The sequence below is a fragment of the Ursus maritimus genome, unplaced genomic scaffold, assembly GCF_017311325.1.
Source record: "Ursus maritimus isolate PB19 unplaced genomic scaffold, ASM1731132v1 scaffold_16, whole genome shotgun sequence".
In the NCBI taxonomy this organism is placed as follows: domain Eukaryota; kingdom Metazoa; phylum Chordata; class Mammalia; order Carnivora; family Ursidae; genus Ursus; species Ursus maritimus.
In genome coordinates this window covers 4,800,428-4,822,357 of record NW_024424008.1, presented here as the reverse complement: position 1 = coordinate 4,822,357, position 21,930 = coordinate 4,800,428, and the positions used below count along the sequence as shown (strand labels likewise).

The 21,930-nt window shown below is 43.1% G+C and overlaps 1 protein-coding gene across 7 annotated transcripts in view; it reads left to right on the top strand.

Moving 5' to 3' along the window:
- Positions 1-21,930, top strand: part of LOC103656411 (transmembrane protein 9B) — a 52,002-nt gene that overhangs the window by 15,313 nt on the left and 14,759 nt on the right. The window contains exons 2-7 of one of the 7 annotated variants that reach the window (XM_040630760.1): positions 1,169-1,330; positions 1,834-1,916; positions 3,891-4,030; positions 4,705-4,757; positions 4,872-4,966; positions 12,957-13,008. In XM_040630760.1, coding sequence (XP_040486694.1) covers positions 1,169-1,330; positions 1,834-1,916; positions 3,891-4,030; positions 4,705-4,757; positions 4,872-4,966; positions 12,957-12,978 — 555 coding nt within the window. In that variant the 3' untranslated portion in view covers positions 12,979-13,008. Of the gene's footprint in view, positions 1-1,168; positions 1,331-1,833; positions 1,917-3,890; positions 4,031-4,704; positions 4,758-4,871; positions 4,967-5,263; positions 5,487-5,798; positions 8,276-12,956; positions 13,009-20,359; positions 20,622-21,930 lie in introns of those variants that run through there. The other 6 variants (XM_040630759.1, XM_040630761.1, XM_040630757.1 and 3 more) reach the window with 6 other exon arrangements.

Sequence of the window (21,930 nt, the reverse complement as noted above, 5' to 3'; positions counted from 1 at the left end):
GATAATGAAGGCCTTACCCAGTTCTGTCCCCTTTCCTGGGAAAATTCTAGGCTCTGACCTTCTAAGAGTGATTTTCTTCCCCCTAAAATTGAAAGGCATCTGGTATGTGTTATATAGAAACTTGGAGTCTTTCCTTTGAGAGATTTTAAATATTATTGTAAACTGAGAATAAGATGCTGTGTATAGAAATTCTGTGGATCAAATAAGTCCTTATTATGAGGTAACATATTTTCTAGAGGCCACTTTGGGTAGAAAGAGCAGAGCATGGATATGGCTGCCTTATGAACTCTCTAAGTTCTGTCAAAGAGCAGACTTGAATTCACATTCCTCATTCTGCCTCCTAACATTAGGTATCCTGACGTAGATATAAGGTCTAATTAAGTCTCCTGTTTCTTGATCAGTTTCTGCCCCATTTATACTCCCACTTTTTAGCCCATTGGAGAGAGGGAGAATGGATAACAAGACTATGGCAAGAGTTGCACTATGCTTCTTGAAGTCCAGGGGATGTTAGTAGGGATTATTCCTGTGGGTTCTGCCAGGTTCTAAAGTATGTCTCCTGAGAGGATTGCTCAGCAGGTATGAATTCCTCTCTTCCCACCCCAACCCATGGGTTACTCAGCCCACGGGAGAGTCAGGCTACCAAGGTATATGCAGACTAGGTCCAAAACATGAGGCTGTAAGGGAGGAAAACTTGAAATATAAGTAGGCAGAGCTTCTGACAGCCAGTACTGGGTAGGTTTCTTTGGCCTGTGAGAACAAACTGCTTCTTCTATAAGTTACCTGGGAGGATACATTTATTCCACTTAGACTAGGGTCACTTTTCTCCTGAAATGCCATTGTAAGGGGAGGAAAGACAGCAGGCCTAGGTAATCCAAATCCCAGGGGTTCCTCAGTTCTCTTTAGCCATAGAATATTCACTGGCCCTAGCCACATTTTCCAGTGTCCCACCTTGCTGTTTCTTTCATTCACGGTGGCCTATTACAAATTGATTTATAGTACCTGTTCTGATAATACCAATGAAGTCTCTGCTTGAAGGAAAAATAAATAAGAAGCAAAGGTAGAGCTCAGTTATGTGAGGCTTCTTTATTATTTCTGCAGTACCTGGGGGACAATGGGAAAAGGGGGAAATGACCTGTCACTAAGAATCTTCTGCTTTCTATTCCTCAAGCAACCTCATAACATTCTGCAGAGGCGCCTCATGGAAACCAACCTGTCTAAACTTCGAAGTAGTCGTGTCCCTTGGTCCTCCAAGACCAACAAACTGAATCAGGCTAAGTTTGAGGGATTAAAGAAGTCTGACGATGATGACATGATTTTGGTTTCTTGCCAGGTAATGTTCTGAGAATAGTTTTTCCAGGGTTTTCTGGAGAGTAGGATGTGGGCCCATTGTGATTCTCATAGTGGGGCCCTCTCCTCCAAAGTGTATAGAGCATGGGTCTTATCATAGAATTCATAAGTGAATTTTACAGGAAGTATATGTAATATTTTTATGCATGTGCATCTTTATGGGAGATAAAGACCAAAGCTTTCATCAGATTTGGAGAAGGGTGTGTAATACACACACACACACACACACACACACACACACACACGATTAAGAGCTACTTAGTATGTAGAATTAAATACTGAAAGTCCTTTGGGATCCTCTGTCAGCTCTAGATTCAGTCGGAAAAAGGCTCCTAAAAGGAGACTCAGCAGTGGTTAAAGATGAGACATGACCAACCCATAATTGTGAGACGCTCTCCAGCCCTGCCTTTCATATGACATCTGCTGCTTGCTCCCTTCCCTTTTGCTTCTCTGGTTCCTGCTGATCAGTATGTTTCCTTTACACAGTGTGCTGGAAAGGATGTGAAAGCCTTGGTTGACACAGGTTGTCAATATAATCTCATCTCTTCAGCCTGTGTGGATAGACTGGGGTAAGTAGCCACTTGTGCCGGGTGGGAGTCAGGTGCTAATGCACTCTTTGCCTAAATCTATTTGAGGTTAGAGATGGTGAGGGTCTCTACCAAGGTTCCAAGAGAAGTATGCAGAGTTCAAGTATCAGCTGGATTCTCAGGCACCTGGGAGAAATCAGCAAGCCAGGAAAGCATCGGATTTTCCATTAACTCCCACCTATTAAGTTCTGAGCAAAGACCTTTGGGCTCTGGAATGAGAGAGTGTGAGGTCCTTGGCTCATTGTTAGCCATGCCCTGCAAAGACAACAAATTAGAAGGAGCACTCCTGTTGGTATACCCCCGATGAGTAAAAGCAGGGATGTGGTTGGTCTCAGCTTACTCAGGGTCCTTCTGGAGGCCACACTGCCTGTCCCAAGAAGCATCTGTCAGAACTTAGAATAGGACTGCTATTGCTGCTGGGCCTGAACCATCATAGGTGTGAGTAACTAATAGTTTCTTAGTGCCTTTCCTCTCTGTAAAGAACATGTAAAATCAAATCTTACCGCTGCCCCTGCTGGGGATTGGGTGTGAAGCAGATATTGAATGTCTTTGGTTCTTTAACAGCCAGAATTGGGTTCTTCCCCTTTTAGTAAGAGAAAGCCATTTTGTATTTTTCCTCCTTTTCAGTCAATTGGTACTTTTATGTCTTCTTCCTTCTCTTCTCTCCTAAGTACTAGATGGGCTCCAAGGTCTAGCCCAGAATTGGAAGGATCAACCCAATGTCCTTTTCCACTTTTCTAGCCCTAAGAACAACAAATCATTCCTTAGTTTAATATCTGTATTGAAACAATCACTAGGGTAGATATAATGGTTCATTCTAGGCTGCTTTCAAGATGTTCATACTTTTAGGTAGGACTTGAACAAGGCTTGATTTGTATAATTAGTGACCTCTGCTGCCTGATCTGTTCCTTCTTATCTCTACCCTGTTCTCACCCCTCACCACTGCTGTGACTCTTTGACACTGGCTCTCTGGGTTTTGTACACTGCTGTTTAGGCTTGTGGGAGGAGTCCAGGACACAAGTGCTCTTGTGGGAAGAATCCTGAGCTTTTTTATGTGGTGAAGAGACGAGATGTAGTGTAACATGATGGTTCTAGAAAGACTAATAATGTCCTGGTGCATAATTAGGCAGCAGTCTGCCATAGTTCCAGAAGAATTAATAACCATCTGTACAACTGCAATTATTTTGCTTTTGGATGAGTTATAACACCAAAAGAGAGGCAATGGAGTAAAGCAGAAGTATTGGCACAGAAAGTCCATAATTAAGTTTTTATCCAACAACCCATGATAGCTTGGGTGCTGGCTGTTCCAATCTACTTATATAACTGTGTGAAACCTGGGTGCTATTCCTTTCCTTTCTCCCCTGCAGAGAAAGTTCAATTAATCAGGACTTTCCCCATGATATTCCTTGATGATATCAATATCAATATCAATATCAATATCAATATCAATATCAATGTACCTAGCAAATAAGTACCAGCCTCCATGAACCTTATAGCTGAAGACTGATGAGGATAAATAGAAATAAGAAAGGCAAAGAGAAAATTAGACGCTGAACAAAAAGCATCTTCTAAAATTAGGACAAACTCCTGCCCTTTTTTGACATCTTTTACCCACAGATGGGTAAAAAGACATGTTAACTAAATTGCCTTGCATATAGGTGGGGATGTTAGGATTCAGAAAAGGATTTTCTGAGTGTATCAACTTTCATTTTTCAACAGTACAGATAGTGACATAGCTTTTTGAGAACAGGAGCTGAATCTTTCGTTTTTTATATCCTCTGGCATATGCAGGACAAAATTCTGAAACAAGCAGTGTAGGCTGCCTAGCACGTTTTTTGGTAAATTAATCCCAGGAAATCCCTGGAGAAGTCCAACAGGGGGTCATAAGGTAGACATTGTCAGATTACATCAGAAACCTCTGCCAAGGGGATTCTGATATCTCCCTCTCTGGTGCAGACTCAAGGAGCATGTCAGATCTCACAAGCATGAAGGAGAGAAGCTTTCTCTACCCCGGCATCTGAAAGTAGTGGGCCAGATTGAGCACCTGGTGATCACATTGGGCTCACTCCGCCTGGACTGTCCAGCAGCTGTGGTTGGTGAGTAGAATTGAGAACTGGCCCTATGGACCCCTATTGTAAACCCCCTCCCTACTTCCACCAAACCCTCATAAGATCTCATGCCTGTAAATATATACTTTTTCAAAATTCCAGGTTTCCATTTTATGTACTATAGACTTGTCCCAATTTTTACTCTCTGAAGTACTAGATTCAAGACCTGTTGAGAATCACTAAAACAAAGGAGTATGTAATTCAGGATAAAAAAAAAAAAAAGTAAGGGGTAAGAAACATTTCTGTGTGCCAGTGAAAGTGGCTCCTGAGAGCTTTCCCTGAGCTAGTTGGAGATAGAGGGCAAGATCCCCTTATTCCTTTGCCATAAATCGCTTGATAACTTCCCCCCATCTCCTATATTTTCCCTTATGTACACTACTCTGGACTACTCAAGATTCCTGGGTTTTGTCTAAAGGCCTTTTGTTCTTTAGAGTTTAAAAGACCTAGGTTTGAATCTTGGCTCTATTACCTTTTAACTATAATGATCTGGGAAAATTACTTAATATAATAGATGCTCAACAAATGTTTATTGGATGGATGGATGGATGGAAGGAAGGAAGGAAGGAAGGAAGGAAGGAAGGAAGGAAGGAAGGTTGGTTAGATGGTGATATGGCTGACTTATAAATCAGCATAGCAATAGTTGGATCTTAATTTTTTTTTAGAGGACAATGAGAAAAACTTGTCCCTTGGTCTCCAGACTCTCCGATCCCTTAAGGTAGGATTGATTCTACTTTCCCTTTGATTCTTATTCTCTGAGGCAAGGTCCTCTTACATGGACCATTGACACTGGGGTCACTGACAGTGACCAGTGATTCTCCTTTGTTTTTAGTGCATCATAAATTTGGATAAGCACCGGCTGATCATGGGGAAGACAGACAAAGAAGAAATCCCTTTTGTGGAGACAGTTTCCTTGAATGAAGACAAGTAAGTGCCCAAATGGGTCAGGTCAAGTAAAATCCATTTGTCTCTAAGTGGAGGGGTTCTCACACAGGATATTGGGTTGTGTCCTGCCTTCATCCTTCAGTCTTACCACAAGTACACCCATCCCCAACCCCTAGAGTTCACCATCCCACAAAACTCTCTAGCCCACATTCCAGAATAAGAAGTGATAATACTGCACAGAGTGGTGGGAAAAATAAGCTTTTAAACTAAAATTGGACTTGCCTTCAATCTAACTTCTTTGAATTTGGTATCATTTCTTCTATTTCTTTCTCATTTCAGCACTTCAGAAGCATAACTACAGACTGCAGCATGTCTGCACATATGCACACATACCAGGTTGACAGATTGAGAAAACTGGGTTTGAACCAAATGCAGTAGCAACTTGCTGTGGACCAAGTCCTTCCCTCTAATAGAAGCTCCAGGGGCTCCTTCCAGCCCAGACCTCTCTAGACTTTAGTCTGTGCTTAGAGATCTTATCTGGTTATAGCCACTGTTTTTTACTCTTCCGNNTTTTGACACTGCCAGGTCTCACCTGTGGCCTACTTCTCTGCTGCTTTCAGGAATTTGCTTTTATTAGTCAAGTATAGGGGCTGTCAAGTTTGTTTCTCCATAGATACACTTGCTTCTTTTCCTATAGCTAAAATGTATAAAAAACAGGAACCTGACCTTTACCTCCTTTCAGCTGTTTCAAAGAGGTGCAGGATACCTATGTCTCAGAATTAGAATTTCTTCTAATTCATTCATTGATTTCTCAAGAATAAGTGTACCTGAAAGAACCCAGAGAGATCATCTAGTCCAACTTTTTCATTTATAGGTCCAGAGAGGCAAGTGAATTGTCTAAGCTGTTATACTAAGTCAGTGGCAGAGGAACCTAGAACTCACACTTGAGAAGCCAAGGCTATGTTTATTCTCCCATGCTGGTTCTTTTGTCTTCAGGCCTTGAGAGGAGGATGAAGAGGTAAGGGTTTTAAAAAGGCAAGGTAGGGGAAGAATCTGCTTTGGGGATGGATTCCAGGAGGATCTGGGTAGCTCTTCCTCCCGTGTGCTAAGTCTACTAAAAGTGTCTGCCTCAAATCGTCACACTTAGGACCTTATTTTGGTGCCTAAAAGATGAGGGTACAAAAACGAGTGAGATGGACTCTCACCTTGAACTTCTTGGAGGGGAGAAGAGGGAAGGAACAACAGACAGAAGAACATTAATCACTTTCTGAGATGGAATTGAAGGCTTTGGTAAATAATCTAGGGATCATTATTAGACATTAATACCCCCAAGATCTAGTCAGTGTTTCTGCCCAGCCTGTTATTTGTCCGCCGCGGACTCAAGTAGCAGGGATCAGAAATAGGGAAAGGAGATGAAAAAAATCCAAGCAGATCCAGAATAGAAGGAAGTACTGGGTAGAATCAGTTGGTGGGAAGTCCTACCTATGGAAACCTTTCTGGGGTTGAGGTCAGGAATGAAATTTCCAGACAGGGAACTGAAGGTTGGGAAATCTTCAGCCTTGTTCTGCTTCAAGGAAAGAGGCAGGACAGGAGATGACAGTGTTAAGGACAGCTTCTTCCCGCTGCCCAATAATGTCTCCCGACCCTTCTGAAAATATTGGAGATCACAGGGGTGTCTCGAAGCTTTTTTGTTGGGCTATCAGTCTAGGCACGCAGATGCCTGTAATGAAATCTCCCCTTCAATTTGGTCATAGAAGTACATGGAGAAGTCAGAAAAATAATCAGCTGTGGATATCTTTTCAAGAGATATCCAAGTCTACCCTTGGTTCATAGCAGTAGTTTCCAGAGCATTTAATAGATGCCACTTTGAATTTTGCCAGGTCCCACCAACAATCTCGTCAAGTGTTCAGCTACCACCTCTATTAAACAACTCAAAAACTCTGAATGTTTTTAGGCTTACAGAAACTTCCTAAAGACTAGGGACTTAGTGACTCTCATTTGAACAGCTAGGCAGCCATACTGCAGTCTGGGTCGCCCCCAGAGCCCCTTATCAGCCTCTATAGAGGAAGCAAGGTGGAAAACTAAGCACAGCCACAGCAGGAAAGGCCATGTCTATACTTTAGCAGGGGTGATCCCAGCTTATCAGCCTTCAGCGCCCCCTCCAAATGCACCCCATTTTTGCCTGGGTGGGTCAGGGGGGATCTGTGCCTTTCCATTGAGGCCTCTCCACTCTCCTACCCTACCTTTCATGGCACCACTTTGGCCTGCTCCTTATCCTAAGACTGAGCTAAAATACTTCACCCCTTCTCCCCGGGTTGAAAATTCCACTCCAAGCCTTGACTCTAGGCCACAAGTGAGGCATGTGGGAAGTTCCTTGGCCTGGCTTATCCTTATTTGGATTCCCTGTGGACCAGGTGAGGCCAGGAATTCTTAGGTGTTGAAAAGATGTGACCAGCTCTGGCCCTTTGAGTTCAGGATTCTGTGGCATCAGAGGGATGATCAGATGGCCTTTAGTGATCTTTCTGGCCTCTGAGAATCAGTCACTGACTTTCCAATTTTGGAATAGAAACAGTTGGGTTGATCTGAGCTTAAGGTATCATAATCTCACTCAGTGCAATCAGATCATTTGAGTTCACTAGGCAAATAATTGTGCTTTAAACCCCAGGCTTGATAGAGGTACCTAAAAATGTCTGAAGACAAGGATGGGAAGTCTTGAGCTTCATTAATCTCTAAATGCTGCCAAGTTGATTATTCTGACAGCCCATATCTCCTTGATGTTCATGAGGGAGTACGTGATCTACTTTTCAGGGGCTGGCGAGGTGAAAAGGTAAGGTTAGTTCTTCCCAGAATCTTAGAAAATTCTCTCCAGCACCTCTGATTCAGGATGTGGGAAGAAAGTGTCTACCCATGCTGTGTTCTGAATACAGGCAGTAGCAGGAAGTAACCCTGTAGAACTAGTAGCCCTCTCATTCCTTATTAGATGTCCATCTCAAATACAGGAAGTCTGAAAAATATTGTTTTTGTTATTTGGTATATCTGTGCCTGAGTTATATGAGAAACAAATGTTTTCTGACTTTTCTATTTCCTTGCCCTGACTAGACCCACCTGGTAAGATTTTCTATTCCTTAGCTCAAAGTGTCTGTAGAATGGATTGCTTATTGTGTCAGCTGCCCTGACTTTTGTTTAATAGAAATATCTTTCCAGGCTGGAGACATGGAGGAGATGAACTGGATTCTTTCCTCCTTCTGTTGCCAGGCCTCTACATTGGCACTTTTACCTGCTCAGTGTTTCTGGCTGTGTTGGGTTTATTTGTGAGATTGATGTAACAATAAAGTAAAACCTTCCCCTCTGTGTGCTTGTCTGACAAAGTCTTTGTGTCAGGGCCCCTGGAAGGTGAGGGAACCCAGGCACAGCCTAACTGCATCAGTTTCTCTCATTGGGTCCTCTGAAAGCAAGGCTTTGAGGTCCTCATTCCTTCCATTGCTACTGGTCCTTCAGCAATTTCTTACTGACTGTATGTCCTTGGGCATATTAGTGAACCTCTCTGAGCTTGGTTTTGTAGTCTGTAAAACAGATGTGATGATAGTACTTGCTACACAGTATCAAATGTAAAGTTGTTGGCATATGGTAGTCCCTTAAAGATTGAACAGTATATGAGAACAATCTTTTATGGTGGGTCAGCTGTGTGTTAGAGAATATTTTTCTAGAAAAATATTCCCTTTTCTAGAAAGGGACATATTTATTTAGTTCAAACAAATAGGACAGGTTTCAGAAGGGGAAGTATTATTGAATGAGCCTTAATATATAGTTAAAGCCATTGTCTAAATGAAATTTCAAATAAATGCATTTTATAGATGGTAGAAACTTACCTTTTAAGTATTAATATTTTAATATTGAAACAGTGTGATTAAAATGCCAACAGGAAACATTCTTTAGCTATCACAATGGTTATCACAATCTAGAATTACAGTTCTACTGGTACTCAGATGATACTGCCATTCCACCTCAAAAGATTTTCTGTCTTTTTTTGTCCATTTATTCTAAATATAAAAAATTGGGGGTGCCTGGGTGGCTCAGTCAGTTAAGTATCTGACTTCGGCTCAGGTCATGATCTCAGGGTCCTGGGATCCAGCCCTGCATCAGGTTCCACGCTCAGTGAGGAGTCTGCTTCTCCTTCCGCCCCTCTCCCCACTTGTGTGCGTACGCGATCTCTTTCTTTCTCTCTCTCAAATAAACTCTTTTTTAAAATATTTAAAATAAAAAAATAAATATAAAACATTAAAAAGACTTACCCAACCTGACTCTTAAACAATGAGTAACTGAATCAAGATTCATGATCATCTTCATAGAATGAAATAAAGAAAATTAAGTTTTAAAAGAGTTAAAAAGTACATTCTGACTTTCATTTTTTAAAAACCTATTGCTCTTGCACAGTGGGGGAGAGCTTGAATTAACAAAAGTTTATGTGAAGATGATATAGGTGTTTTAGTTAAGGAATATAAAAGTATTGAGGACTCTGTATATAGTTGTCATTCGTAAGGTAGAGACATGTATACAATTTGTGGACCATCTAGAAAAGAGAAATGGTTCTTTCTGGCACCAGAAGGCAAGCATTTTCAGTAGGTGGAGGTTGCAGAGAGGCATACATATCCTGGCTCAATTGGAGGGAAGCATCTACTGTAAACCGGGGAGTATGCTAACTCCTGCAAAGAAGGTAGTATTGTTTATGGTGCTAAGGCTCAGAGTGGTATCAAGGTACAACTATTTAACACAATTAAATGAATTGTCTCTAAATTTTCTTTCACTGGATGTGAAAGGTGGGATGGTCATTTCCTAGCAATATTGTGAAAGATTTTGGTATTGGGTAGAAGGTGGAATAAGGAGACCTCCGAAGTAATTTCTAATGCCAAAATTCTTTGATTCTAGGACATCTTTATTAAATGGCATTGTGAATCAAATGTAGTCTTGTTGAATCACTGCCATCACTACAAACAAACTCATTAATTTGGTCTTGAATTATGATCTTTTTACCCAGATTTGAAGGGTTGCAGGTTACTGTTCTCATGGAATCAGAAAGCAGAGATAAACTAGTTTGTATTATAGCTTGGACTCCTCTGTCAGCTGCCACTTCTTCCTTCCATTATTAGTGTATCCTGAGTTATACTATGCTACTGTCTTATTTGTCTGGCCAATGACCTACTGTTTCTTATATGGTGTTTCTTACATGGTGTCAAGCATATGGGCATTGTGACAACTGTTTTCTTAAAGACACTTTTATTTATGGGTCATGGTATGTTCTTGAAGAGACTGGGGCTGCCAGATACCCGACCAGAATGGAGAAAAATGGGTCTTTATCTGATTTTTAGTAGTGATTGGTCCAAAGGTTCAAGTAGCCAGATGACTACAAGCTTTGTTCTTTCTTTCCAGCCCTTTATCTTTAGACCTGTGCTTCTAACCAGCAAATCACAGCCACCAAAATCAGAGAGGGTAATTCAAAGTTATCATTGCTTTTACTAGAGCCAGAGTAGCCTCCAAATTTGTAATTATTTTTTTAAAAGATTTTATTTATTTATTTGACAGAGACAGCCAGCGAGAGAGGGAACACAAGCAGGGGGAGTGGGAGAGGAAGAAGCAGGCTCCCAGTGGAGAAGCCTGATGTGGGGCTCGATCCCAGAACACCGGGATCACGCCCTGAGCTGAAGGCAGATGCTTAACGACTGCGCCACCCAGGCGCCCCTCCAAATTTGTAATTAATTCAGAAAACTTAACTCACATACTTTGATGTCGACTTACTCAAACCATGCCAGTTGCCTGGAACAGGAGAAATAGATTGGGAAAAAGGAGTATGGTTGACCTAGTGGAGATACTTGTGTTTGCCAGAGGAGAGACTTAGAGGGTTAAGGGAGGGAAAAATGAAATCTTCTGTACTATGAGCCTGTGTAACAGGAATTTAACTTTGCTTTCATCGTGTGGCAAACTAAGATGGAATGTCTTAGGATTCTGTTAAGAACTGCTGGACTCCTTGGATACACCGATGACCTTGTACTTGGGGAGCTTGTATAGTGGTTCCCATCTTATTTATTTTGAAAATGGGTAAGGACATGAGAATTTGATTGGTGCTGGGGCTGACCATATGAAGAAGCAATTACTCTGTTTTGAAAGTTCTACAGAAACTGTTGTCCACATGTCTGAGTTCACAATAGTTTCTCTGTGATAGATACAAACCAGTGGGGTATAGAAAGTATATTGGTGAACAGGTCTCATAGAGAACAGTTAGACCACAGAGGTGTGTGAAGGGGGCCAGTGCTAAGCTCTGAGGAAGGGTAGCTAGAGTAAGAACAGCTGGACATGCCCCATGGAGAGTAGAATTTCAGAAATAGTAAGGCTCAGTATCAGGAAGTAAGGGGTGAGGGGAAGGGCAGGAATTGAGAAGAGTGATGGTTAAAGGGAAGCAAAAACAAAGTGGGAATCCCAGCATCCTAAGTTGATTCCACCACTGCAATTCAGATCTGTCTATGTATACCAGAAGCCTGCCAGTCAGAGCCTGTGTGTTTGAAGGACTGAGAAGCATCCTGGGAAGAGTGAGCCAGTCAGACATGTCTGACTCCTTCCTTAACAAAAGTCTTGTTGGCAACATCTTATTAAAAATGTGGACCGAAAACACAGGTTCCTCCTGAAACCCTGCTAAAATGACAGTAAAGGAATATTAAATGAAGTAAATCAATGAAGACAAAGAACATGGGAGAAAAGATAATAGCACCCAAACAATATCAACAAAATCTTTGAATCTGGAAAGTAAAAGACAAGCAACAACTGTTGGAGCAGTCCAGAGAGAGCAAAAACCTAATGGGGAGTGGGGGCTAGGGGTGGGGGACAATAATAATAAGCAAGCAAATGTATATCACAGAACCCCAGAAAAGACTGAGTGAGGAATTGGAGACCTCAGTTATCTGAATAGCAAAGGGTAGGGGTAGATGGCTGAAAACACGATGATTACTTGAAAGACTATAAAGTCAGTTAGACCTGAAATCTCACCCCTTACTCATTCATTTGTTCATTCTTTCATCCTCTGGAGAAACTGAATTAGTTGGAGCCACCAAGAACAGCTGGGAGCTGGGAGGAGGCATCACTAAAAATGGGGATTTAAAGTTGAGCATTCCGAAGCATGAGACGCTTCTGTCCCTGGCTCTGCTCTTAGGACAATGCTTTCACTGCAACCCTCTCAAGGTGGTTTTTCCTCCCACAGTCCTATTACTGGTCAAGAGTTGGGAGTAGATGCTCTCCTTGTTCCTTATCACTGCGTCCAGACATTTCTCCGTTTGTCTTCCTTTAAAACTCCCCAGCTTTGAGTTTCATGCCATCAAATTATATCACTTTTTTCCCTTCATAATTGCGGTCATCTACAAAATCTACAAGCCCCTAGGTCATTCACTCTCATTTCTCAAAAAGTTTAGCTCTTGGCTCATTTCACTCCTCACAACACTACTCCTGATTTAAATATTGATGATTAAATTACATACATGAGTGATCCTTTCAACACCCTGACATATTGGTTCCTTGAATAACGGTGTTCCACTGATTTTATACTCTCCTATTCCCTGCACTCATTCCCATGGTCATACCTTTGATTTTCTTATTTCTAAAAACTAACCGCTGCATAATGTCAGGTTGATGTATCTCACTGTCTGACCACCGCCTTCTGTCTTCCAGCCATCTCCTAGTAACTTGATTTCAACACTCCTTTGACTACCACCTTTCATTGTCCCTATCCTTCCTGAGTTCCTCTCCTCACTTCATAACCAGTTTAGATCCCAGGGTCAGTCAATATAATGATTCACTTGCATATATTTTAATTCCATTTACCCTCTCTTTTTGTCATTTCACAAAACGACAATGTTAAAGCCAGCTCTTTGCCTACTCTCTGCCTAAACCTATGCAGTAACCATGCTGATTGGTCTCACTTTATTTTTTTTGATGTATTTTATCTTTTATTTTTTATTTTGAGTGTAATTAACATACAGTGTTATATTAGTTTCAGGTGTACAATATACTGATTCAGTAGTTCCAGAGATGACTCAGTGCTCATCAAGATAAGTGTACTTTTACTTTTTTTTAAATTTTAATGTTTTTTTTATTATATTATGTTAGTCACCATACAGTACATCCCTGGTTTCTGATGTAAAGTTCGATGATTCATTAGTTGTGTATAACACCCAGTGCACCATGCAATACGTGCCCTCCTTACTACCCATCACCAGCCTATCCCATTCAAGATAAGTGTACTCTTAATCCCCTTCACCTATTTCACCTACTCCCCCTACCAACCTCCCCCCTGGTAACCATCTGTTCTCTACAGTTTAAAGTCTGGTTTTGGTTTGTCTCTCTCTTTTTTCCCTTTGTTCATTTGTTTCTTAAATTCCACTTGTGAGTGAAATCATATGGCATTTGTCTTTCTCTGAGTGTCTTATTTTGCTTAGGATTTATACTCTCTAGATCCATCCATGTTGTTGCAAATAGCAAGACATTGTTCTTTTTTATGGTTGAAAAATATGCCAGTGTGTGTTTGTGTGTATACATACATATTGCATTTTTATCCATTCATCAGTCGATGGGACACTTGGGCTGCTTCCATAATTTGGCTGTTGTAAATAATGCTGCAATAAACAGAGGAATCCATATATCCCTTCAAATTCGTTTTTGTATTCTTTGGGAAAATACCCAGTAGTACAATTACTGGATCATAGGATAATTCTATTTTGAATTTTTTGAGGAAACTGCATACTATTTCCCACAGTGGCTGCACCAGTTTGCATTCCCTCCAACAGTGCACAAGGGTTCCTTTTCCTCCACATCCTTGACAACACTTGTTTCTTGAATTATTTTAGCCATTCTGACAGGTATGAAGCAATATCTCAATGTGGTTTTGATTTGCATTTCATTGATGATGAGTGATATTGAGCATTTTTTCATGTGTCTGCTGGCCAGCTGTATGTTTTCTTTGGGTAAATGTCTGTTCATGTCTTCTGCCCATTTTTAATTGGATTATTTGTTTTACTGGTGTTGTGTAAGTTCTTTATATATTTTGGATACTAACCCTTTATTGCATATGTCATTTGCAAATATCTTCTCCCATTCAATAGGCTGTCGATTGTTTCCTTCGCTGTGCAGAAGCTTTTTACTTTGATGTAGTCCCAACAGTTTATTTTTGCTTTTGTTTCTTTTGCTTCAGGAGACGTATCTAGAAAAATGATGTTATGGCCGATGTCAGAGAAATTATTGCCTGTGCTCTCTTCTAGGATTTTTATGGTTTCAGGTCTCACATTTAGGTCCTTAATCCATTTTGAGTTTATTTTTGTGTATGGTGTAAGCAAATGGTCTGGTTTCATTCTTTTGCATGTAAATGTCCAGTTTTCCAACCATTTGTTGAAGAGATTGTCTTTCTCCCATTGCATATTCCTGCCACCTTTGTCAAAGATTAATTGTGACTGGTCTTACCTTAAATTCATGACCATAATTCTTGGGCCCTTACCGCTGCCCAACATCATATTTTCCTAGTCATTTCCCTTTCTATTCTCCTAGATCAGAGCTCCACAAACTTTTTCTGTAAAGAGCCAGATAATAAGTATTTTAGGCTTTGCATGTCATGCAGTCTTATTCACAACTAATCTACTCTGCCATTGTAGGAGAAAGTAGCCAGAGGGAATATGTAAATGAGTTGAATTTGAATTTTATGTAATCTTTATGTGTCACAATATAGAATTCATCTTCATATTTTCCCCCAACTATTTAAAAGTATAAAAATTATCCTTCGCTTGTAAGCTGTACAAAAACAGGATTTGGCCGCCAGCTGTAGTTTGCTGGGTTTTGTCCTACGTTATTTCATACCTTCTCTACTTCTCAAGTTTCTAACACTTCTTTCCCCATTCTCACTCTTAGATGATGATTTTGCTTTCAATTTCATTCATGAAATAATCATAACACTTACCACCCGTACCATATCTACCCCTTATTGGAATCTATGTGCATATATTCAGCTTTCCCTTCTGTTACTGTGTTACTATAGCACAATACCTAACTACTGTATAATTTATCATGTTTGTTTATTGTCTTTCTCCCCCTCTAGAATCTTAGTTCCAAGAAGGTAGGGAGTTTTGTCTGTTTTATACACTGATATATACCCAGTACTGAGAACAGTGTTTAGCATGTAAGTAAGTATTCAGCAAATACTTGAATGAATGAACACTGGCTACCGGACCAGCAAGCAGTGTAGAGAATTTTTCTTCAGAGAAACTTACCTCTCCTTCCAAGAGGAAAGACTCACCTATTTTGATACTTGGAGATCTCTTTGAGGATACTAAGTGGTAACTTAACAAACTTCTTTGAAAAAACACCCACAATAAGAAATCCCCATTTTATGGGATTGACTCAGTACTTAATATTGTATATATGATGTGTACATATATAAAACCAAAGTTTCACAAAATAATTTTCTTTTTGTATGTGATATATTCTGATATAATATTTCCCATTCTGTTCTGTCATTTGGGGCAGGTTGGAGGAAGACTGGTTGCAACTGACTTCATTTATTTCACAGACCACTAATGAGTATGCAACCAGAATTTTGAAAAATACTGCAGGTGTCCTAATTACAAGCCCTGTCATGTACACAGAGCTTCCAATCAGCTTTCTTAGACCACACTCTTACATATGAATGGATAGCCAAGGATCTCCAGACATTTAAGAAAAGTTAATAACACTAAAGACAGAAACAAGGACTGAAAAACTCAATGCAGACAATTCAAGAAATAAAACATTAGAAATATTCTCAGAGAAATAAGATATTGCATCCCCAGATGGAACCGAATGCTATAGAAAGGGTGGGGGGAAGGGTGGACAAGAAAGTACTCTAGTACAGGGTAATTAAAATGTAAAAATTCAAAAGAAGATTTGGAATATGGAAATCTTTCAGGAAAAAAGAAGTAGAAAAGAGAAGAAATGATAAATTATCCTAGGACAAAAACTGTGCAGCAGGCTTGGAGAACAACTAGTCCAGAATGAAGGACGATGACAGACTCCTGGAGGGTTGTCTCCAGTTTAAAAAATAAACTGATAGGCTCCCTGATGTGTTTGAGTGTATTGAGAGGAGAGTTTTGGATAAATTAATTATAGATACTTGAGTGCTAGCCATTTAAGAAAGCATGGAAAAAGAGGCAATGGCTAATTTCAATCAAAAAACCAAAATGTAATATTATGCTAATGAAACCAACTATGAATAATATGTACAGTCATAATAATATAATGAGGTTATTTACCTAAGGTGATATAGACACATTAAAGGACAGAGAAATAATATATGTGCTTATGAGAGGGCATTAGAGTATATATGCATACTCTATTTCCTATAGGAAGAAGTAAAATAATAGGCCAAACTGAAAAATCAAGAACTAGGTATAAGCATTTTATCAATATGGAGATATATCCCAGAAGAGATAGCTAAAAGGTAAGAAAAAGGCTGTTCAATTTTTAAAAATATACTATATTGGTAAAAATAAATACAAATAATGTATTCCATGTATTTGAAAATCTTAGTGATTAGAGAGGAGGGACTGCTTTCCTTAAGTGTTCCCTTACGACACTGGGAAACCAACAATACTGATTTAGCACTCCTCTGAAAGAAACTTTTAAAATTCTCCCTGCTTTGGTACTACACCTTGTGTTGATTTTAGGGACTCCAGTAACTTATCAGCAATAGGGGCACCTGCATCTCTAGGAATAAGCAATATTCTGGCCCTATACATTGTTGTTATCATGGTGGGGACCAGCAAGTGATGGGGCATGGACATGTACATGGCTTTACAGGAAGCGGAGGACAGAAAATCTCACTAAAGGAGGTCAGGTAGGAGGAAGCATCCTGGCCAAACATATGGTAAAGGAGAAGGCTGTATAAGACATTCCTGGGTGTGTTCAGAAATAACTGGAAGAAACTGTGTGTGTGTGTGTGTGTCCTGCCATAACCACTAGAGGCATAAGCCAAGGAAACCATCATCACTGATGCTGTGCATGACTCCATTTGTTCTGGACTGGCATACCCTGGGAAAGTGTTGAGTAGATCAGGTGGGGTGGAAAAATAAAAAAGGGACATCCAGAAAGCTGTTTGATCACTGGAGGGCAAAGCGGGGGAGGGGGCTGCAGACAGAGCTGGCAAAACCGTGGTCCCACATACATAATTGTCACTTCTGCTTCCTAACCTTCTGACTTCCACACTTAAATTCCCCATCAGGGAATTCTTCAAACCTCACAAAGAAGTGAGAGGGCCAGTCCAGGTGGGAGGGTGCCCCTGGACCTGTGTCACTCCTTAGGAAAGAATGAAGTAAGAAAACCTAGTCAACAGGGAAGCAAGGGGGGCGCCTGGGTGGCTCAGCTGTTAAGCATCTGCCTTCGGCTCAGGTCATGATCCCAGGGTCCTGGGATCAAGTCCCGCATCAGGCTCCCTGCTCGGCGGGAAGCCTGCGTCTCCCTCTCACACTCGCCTTGCTTGTGTTCCCTCTCTTGCTGTCTCTCGCCATCAAATAAATAAAATCTTAAAAAAAAAAAACAAAAACAAAAACCCAAACAAACAGGGAAGTAAGGAAAAGGGAGGGGAAGAGTGGGTACTAAGGGAAAAGATTGGGTGCTAAGTCCGTCTTGCCTGTAAAAAGAACTCTGATGTGGCCTAAAGGTCTGGAAAGACCCTAGGTCAGAAATCTCTCCGCTCCTGCCTACTGTGGTGCCCCAGATCCCATTCCATCCATAGTTCTTTGGGCCCAGCATCGCCTTCTCATGGTCAGAAAAGAACCATGTGGGATTCAAGTAGGTACCTGGTTCTTTGACACAGACCCTAGGAGCCTCTCCCATTCACCTTTTCCCTTCTCTGGGTCCCCACACCGATTGGTTTTTATAATATCCCAGTTTCTAGGTACAAAGATAATAGGCAAGGCCCCTGCCCTCAAAAAGCTCACCATATATGGGTGGAGGCTGGCAATATAGAGGCAGGAATGAAAACATAACTTTACAATAATGGGGTTATGAAATATTTGCACAAATACAGAAGGGAGTGCACTTAAGTCAGGTAAGTCTTTCTAGCTTAGAAGACCCCTGACCTAAGGGGAAAGTGTTATTTACGTGTGAACAGGGCAGAACAAGAGGAACTAACTCTTTATTTCCTTCTTTTTTAAAAACCTCTTTATTTCTATTGCATCACCTAAAATTACTTTCATTTTTTTGGTGGACACATACCTCCCCCAAAGCCTTAGCTCTAGCTGTGCCAGTTCCTCCCTGTCACTCTTCTCCTTACCCAAGCCTGAGTCTTCATTCAGTCTCCAGCCAGGCAACCATCTTTCAGTCACACTCCACTCATGGCAGCCACATTCTATATTCTAGGACAGTGATGCCTAATGTAAATATTACATTTTCTAGTAGCCACAGTTAAGAAGAAAAAAGAAACAAGTGAAATTATTTTAATAATATATTTTATTTAATCCAATGTATCTGAAACATTTCAACCTTAAGATAAAAATAATGAGATATTTTGGGGTTTTTTGTACTAAGTCTTTGAAACCCAGTGTATATTTTACACTTACTCAATTTCAAATGCTCAATTACCACATGTGGCTAGTGGCTACTGTACTGGACAGTTTAACTCTAAAATTCTTCCATGAGTGCACTTGGTAATTCTCCATTAAAAGGATAAGGCCCATCAGACAGAGGCATTACTATATATTTACTTTAAGCTTCTATATTCCCAATAAAGGCCCTGAGAACAATTTTGAAGAAAAGGCCAGTTTTAGCCAGAATGAGCGCTCCCTTTATATGCCAGACCTAGACAATTAACACTAAATTGATCCTGAACTTGCTTTCAGCAATCACAGATCCACAGTGCCTCACTGTCAGACACATTTAACCCTAAGTGTCTCCAGGTTATTCTCTGGCCAGAACACCCACAACAAAGACTGGATATGTCACTAACGTGACAGTACCTTCACAGGGCAGCCTGGAGGGGCTTTGATGAAAGGTCATCTAGTCCTACCCCTCTGGTTCTGGTTGGGACTAGGCACCACTTGCCACTTGGGATTGAAAGGGACTAAATATATTTTTGGCACATTATCAGACACCTGTGTTAGATTCTGGCATCAACAATAATCACGTGGAAGGGCCACCTAACTGGCTCAGTCTTAGAGCATGCAACTCTAGGTCTCAGGATCCTGAGTTCCAGCCCCGTGTTGGACGTGGAGCCTACATAAAAAAGGTAAATGAAAAAGTCACACGGGAGAAAAATATTTTTTTAAAAATCCAATTAAAACATTTCACAAACTAGGAAAAGAACTACGTTTAAGTTTTATTTAAAGAAAAAAACATGGGAGAATTTGAAACTCACAGATAAGAGTTCAATCTCCTCATAGCGAACCAAGAACCAGAGGCCCAGAAAAGGTGTGTGTTGCCCGAGGTCACCCAGCAAATCTGTAGAGGTGAGCTCTATCCTTTCCAGTATTCCGCTCCACACTATCTCCACTCACTAAAAAAATATTTTAATTGGAGACACTCTGCCATCTCCAGGGTTCTCCTAAATGACCTGCAGAGGATGACCCGCACTAGGAAGACCGGTCAGCGCTCCCCCAACTCTGACTAGGAGGCCAGTCGCCCTGAGTAAGACTGTAGCGCCGCAACGGCCCACCTTCTGGAGTCCCGGCCGGAGGAGGCTGCTAGGGCGGTTCTTCGGCCAACTCCACACCTTCCCCCTCCCGGAGCCTGGCCGGGCCTGACGTGGCCCAGCCCGGCGCAGCCGCGCCGCTGTGGCCCAGGTCCGGCAGCAGGCTGGGCCTAGGCGGTCAGCCCCCCGCGGGAGGCAAGCGGGGAGACCCAAACAGAAGCCAGCCTGGAAAGCAGAGAGTTAGAAACCCTGCGGGGAGCGGCAGGTTAGTACCCGAAGTGCCCGAGAGGACCCCGACCCTCTGGCTGGGGGTAGGCTTGCTGCGACGGGATGGCTCGGCCACTCCCCACCCCCACCAGCCGCCCCCGCGGCGCCGGTGCGACGTGCCGCCCTCTCGAGCGATCCCAGCGCTTGGGCTCACTCCAGCCTCAGGGGTCTGGCAGCGAACGGCTCCGGCCTCGCAGGGGTCGCTGGAAGCTCCCGTCTGAGGTCCCGGCTTGGCTGGGGGTCTCCCGGGGCGAGAGGACGTCCCACGGCACTGGCGGTCCACAGCCCCAGCTGCTTTTGCGCCCAGGACAGACAGCCTCGCGCCTCAAAGCGCCGCTGGGCCGAGGCTGCCCCGCCCGAGGCGCCCCCTTCGTTTTCCCCGCCGGACTGTACGCCCGGCGGGCGCGGCACGGCGCAACCTCCGGGCCCTGCGCGCCGGGAACCGTTTCCGGGGCGGATGCTTTTCGTAGCTGACCCGGCGCGGCCGGTGACGCTGAGGCCCAGACGGAAGTGCGGGCGGAGGAGCCCGAGCCGGAGCCGGATCCCGAGCCGGATCCCAAGCCCGAGCCCGAGCCGGAGCCCCAGCCGGGAGCAGGTCTCGGGGGCTCCGGACTGTGGGAACCGCTGGGCCTGGCAGCGATGGCGACCCTGTGGGGAGGCTTCCTTCGGCTCGGCTCCCTGCTTAGCCTGTCCTGCCTGGCGCTGTCAGTGCTGCTGCTCGTGCAGCTGTCAGACGCCGCCAAGGTGAGTCCGCCCAGCCTCCGCTCCGGACAGGAGCTCCTCCCGTCCCCCGGCCTGGCGGAAACTGAGTCAGGCAGCCTGCTCCGCACCCCATTCCCCGCGCAGCCCTGCCGGCCCGACCCCTAGCTTCACAGCGCCTGCACACCCCACCCAGCACGCTACTGCCTCACGGCACTCCCGCACAGCAGCCCGGCCAGTCCGACAGCCGCTTCCCCGCTCCCACCCGTCGTCCTGTCACGACTCCCCCCTTCCCGCCCGGCACCCCGCCGCGTCCCCAGCTCCACCTAGCCGTCACAGTGCCCGCAGCCGGGACGGCAGCTCCTCCACCCCCTAGACATTTCCCTCCCTTCACAGCCTTTCCAGCTCTGAGAGCCTTTCACTTCCCACCCTTCAGCTCCTTAAGTCGCCGCCGCCTTCCACCTGCCTCGCAGACCGCTCTCTTCCTGCCCCGCCCCCATTCCCTAAACCAAAGTTACGAGAAGCCCCCACCTCGCGGAAATCTTGCGGTTAGGAACTAACTCGTTTCCACTTATCCCTCAACCAGTTCCCTTCCCAGTGCAGGAGCCTGCCTCTCCTGGCAGCCTTCCTTCCCAGGAGGACCTACACAGAGTCTCACCAGCCTAATATTCTGACCTAACTCCCTCCAGGATCTCTTGGCCCCTTTTTTGCCTTTTTCTTCCTGATAATTCAGTGGGGGAAGGAAGGGTCCAAACTGGAAGGGAGGTAAAGTTGTAGCCTTCTCCCATGCGCCACTTCTTGGCTCTTCCAGCCTCCTCATGCTGCTCTTTAGTCCCCTTCATGCTCCTACCCTCCAGTCCTGCTCTGCCACCCTACACACTTCGGCTTCATCCTTGGTGAGCTAGCTCCTTACTGGAGAAAACAGAAAGAATTCACGTTAACGTGATGGGGAAACAGAATGAAATTTGCATTTTTTAAAAAATAGGAGTTTTAATCTAGAATATCTTTAAATACAGGGGATGGGAAAGACGGGTTAAATGCAGACAGATCAGGGGGTTTTGGTCGGGAGTTCTTTTTGAAATCTTTCCTACCTCCCACCAGAAATAGGGACAGCAGCAAGTCTCCTGTCTGTCAAAACATGGCTGGCATCCTCTGCATATCTCCTGTCATCACTTTAAGAGTGTATTGTAATGATGTATTTATCTGTCAGTCTCCATTACTAGGGTGTGCCCTCATTACTGGCAGGAACCATGTCTTACACTTATCTGAATCCACTTCATTGAGCACAAGGTCCAGCACTGGGCAAATGCTCACTAAGTGGTTGTTGAATGAATGCATTGTGAACAGCTCTGCC